Source organism: Hydra vulgaris, chromosome 12 (assembly GCF_038396675.1).
Source record: "Hydra vulgaris chromosome 12, alternate assembly HydraT2T_AEP".
Classification (NCBI taxonomy): domain Eukaryota; kingdom Metazoa; phylum Cnidaria; class Hydrozoa; order Anthoathecata; family Hydridae; genus Hydra; species Hydra vulgaris.
Window position 1 is genome coordinate 37631744 of NC_088931.1, and position 3131 is coordinate 37634874.

Sequence of the window (3131 nt, forward strand, 5' to 3'; positions counted from 1 at the left end):
ATGCACATGACTTTAATTGATTTGCTGCTAGCTTTATCTGCTCAAGTTTTGCACTTATCTGTGACAATAATAATTCAAGAAGATTATTTTCACGGATATATACTCACTTCAAAAAATACTTTTGAATCTATTTTAAATTGGTATAATCACATTGACTTTATATTGATAAACGCCCAGTTTGCAAATTTGGCGTTATTATCTGTGGAAAGATGTCTTGCAATTTTTAAACCATTTTGGCACTTACAAACAGTGACACCGAGAAAATGCATTTTCTCTCTTGCATTAGTATGGCTTTATACAATAGTTGTATACGTCATTAATTTTTATACTATTGACATTCGCAAAGTGAAATATATTTCTTTTGTGTTAGCATACGGTATACCAACACTTATAATGATATCGACTTATTTTATAATAATATGGGAAGTTCGTAGTGCCAAAAAATCTTCGGAATCTTCATTTAACTTCTATAAAAACCAGCAAATAGCAGTAACAGCGAAACTGGTGAAAATGACTCTCGTGTTTCTTTTATGCTGGATACCTTTTTTCACTTGTGAAATGATGCAACTTAAGAGTCCCAATATCAACGTTATGATTGCAGCTAAATGGACTAAGTTGTTGTCTTACTGCCACTGCATTTTTGATCCCATTATTTATTCCGTTTCAAATTCTGAAATCAAAAAAGGAATAAAGAGAATCATTCTGACCATTGCGTGTAGCAAAGAACAACTAGATAAAAAGGATCAAACTGTTTCTTTTATGATGGATACGCCTTTAAATCAAAGAAATTCTAAATCGTTTGTGATAGAAAATAAACGATACGACATTTCAAATGAAGGTTCTCCACAAATTTAAATGATATTAATAATGAAAAAAATAGTTTATTTTTGATAATATTTTCCAACATTTTGTGGGTACATACAGTTTAGTACAATTATTGAAAACATGTTATAATCATGAAACGATGTTCTAGTAACATGTTTTGTAAATCATAACACAAAGCAAAAACTAATTTAAAGTATTAAATAACGCTGAATTAAAAATTGAATTTTTAATTCAGCGTTATTTAATACTTATTACCTATCTATTTATAAGCTAATAGCTAATCTAATTTTTGTGAGCTCTGGATTTTATAATTTCGTGAAGACCAGTAGTGTAATTAAACATCTTAAATAATTTCATCAGCACTGATTATGCTTTTATTTTGATACCATGTAGAAAGTTGGTATTGATATTGATGTTGATGTTTTATAAACATTTTAGAAATTTTCAAGATTTTGTGAAAACTATTCATCTAGTCAAAGCGCAATTCCTAGAACGAAGTAGCCAACTCAAATTAACGTTTATTTTCACAAGTTATAAATATTTGTTTACAACATATTATAGGCTGTATCTATTTTTATTAAACTTTCATTAAATTGTATCATTTCACATGCAACCAACTGTTACCCAGTCGCATAATTTAGTTGGCCCAACCTGACCAGCCAGTATTGATCAACTTAATTGGATTTGGAATCAATCCAATCGCAATCCAAACGGCTCAATAAAATTACACGGTTGGTGTCGTGTTGCTTTATGAGTAGCAAACGCATTTTTTGCAAACTTTTATTGCACCGCCTGTAATCTTGTAACGCTATTTTTATTATTTAAAATTTTTCCTTGTTTTTAAAAATTTTTTTTACACGTAACAAACTTAGGAAAAAACTTCACAAAAATAGGCAAATTAGATATCTCAAAATTATCTATACCAAAACGCCCATGTTAACAAATACGTTGTATATGAAATAACACCATCTCAAGAAGAGGCAATAATACTAGTATATATAAAAAAAGAGATAAAAAAGAAATTAGAAACTAGGGGCCTGTACCATGTAGGGGCTAAAAAACTGATACGGAAAAAACATAAAAATCAAAGAGTTACAAGATCGTGGTATTGAATTCCGAACCCGTTTGAATAATTCGAAAATCAGCAATTCAAAATATATCTCGGAGAAAGCCAAAGAACTCAGCGAGAAAACAGCAGCAAAAATTGGAAGAAGCAAAATTGAAAATATTACTTACCACAGAGATGGTAGGTGGATAGCGGTTCTTAAGTCAATCAATGACGCGAATAACTTTTGGATGGAGCAGGTTGAAATCAAAGAATGCGAGAAACCCGTTGTTTTTAAGCGAAGGGAATAATAAGGTTTTTTAATAACAATTAAGTGTAATTTTACAGTCACAGATTCTGAACTTTCCGAATAACTTGCTCCTCGCATTAAAATAGTTTACTCAATTAAACATTTTTTTGTTCTTTTTAATATATTTTAAATAAGCATTTTGTTGCAATATTTAAAATACAAATATATATATATATATATATATATATATATATATATATATATATATATATATATATATATATAATGATCTTTATTGATAAAAAATAAAAAAAAGCGGGGACTTGTAGAAGGCCATACGGTCTTGTCGTCGCTTGCCGCTAAGAAATGTTCGTGTTGAAATTTATAAAATATTTACAAGATGAATAATAAGTTAACGAAGTAAGAAACTTTCTTTAAGAGTATATATACTTGAAGATAAACGAAAAAATAAAAATTGAAAATAAAAAAATAAAATATTCAGTCATAAATACAAGATGCGTTATATCTATTATATATGTAGTTTACATTTGTTAATGACAAATATATAACTTTTAAAAACTCATGTTTAAATAGAGGGTAAAAAGGAAGATCACTAAAAATGTCAGAAGTATATTATTAAGTCTTCAATTGTGAAAACGAGTTCCTTAAGCTTTTGTTTAAAAGAAAAATAGTTACTTTTATAAATAAAGTCCTCAGTAAAATTTTTTAAAACTATTTTATTCCATTAAAATGGTTAGCAATAATCAATATAAAATTTAAAAAAATTTGTTCGAAAAATGGGCTCTTAATAAAATAACCATTGAGTAAAATGTATTCATTTTTATATTTATTTTATTTATTTATATATAAATGTATTTATTTTTATAATACAGATACAAATAATATAAAAAAAGGAAAGTTAACAAGTCAAGATAACGTTAAGAAATAAAGAATAAAAATAAATATAAAGAACGCGAAATATCTCAAAGAAGATCATCAGGTCTTCTTTGA

At 27.4% G+C, this 3131-nt stretch overlaps 1 protein-coding gene across 1 annotated transcript; it reads left to right on the forward strand.

Annotated features, from left to right (window-relative positions):
- LOC136088097 (G-protein coupled receptor 52-like) lies at positions 1 to 855 on the forward strand. The gene has a single exon (XM_065811758.1). The coding sequence runs from the start codon at positions 1 to 3 to the stop codon at positions 853 to 855; it is 855 nt and encodes a 284-aa protein (XP_065667830.1).
- The last annotated feature ends 2276 nt before the right edge of the window (positions 856 to 3131 follow it).

Bases quoted from the DNA above. Each gene is read 5' to 3' on its own strand.
- LOC136088097 (XM_065811758.1), top strand. From the start codon at position 1: ATGCACATGACTTTAATTGATTTGCTGCTAGCTTTATCTGCTCAAGTT.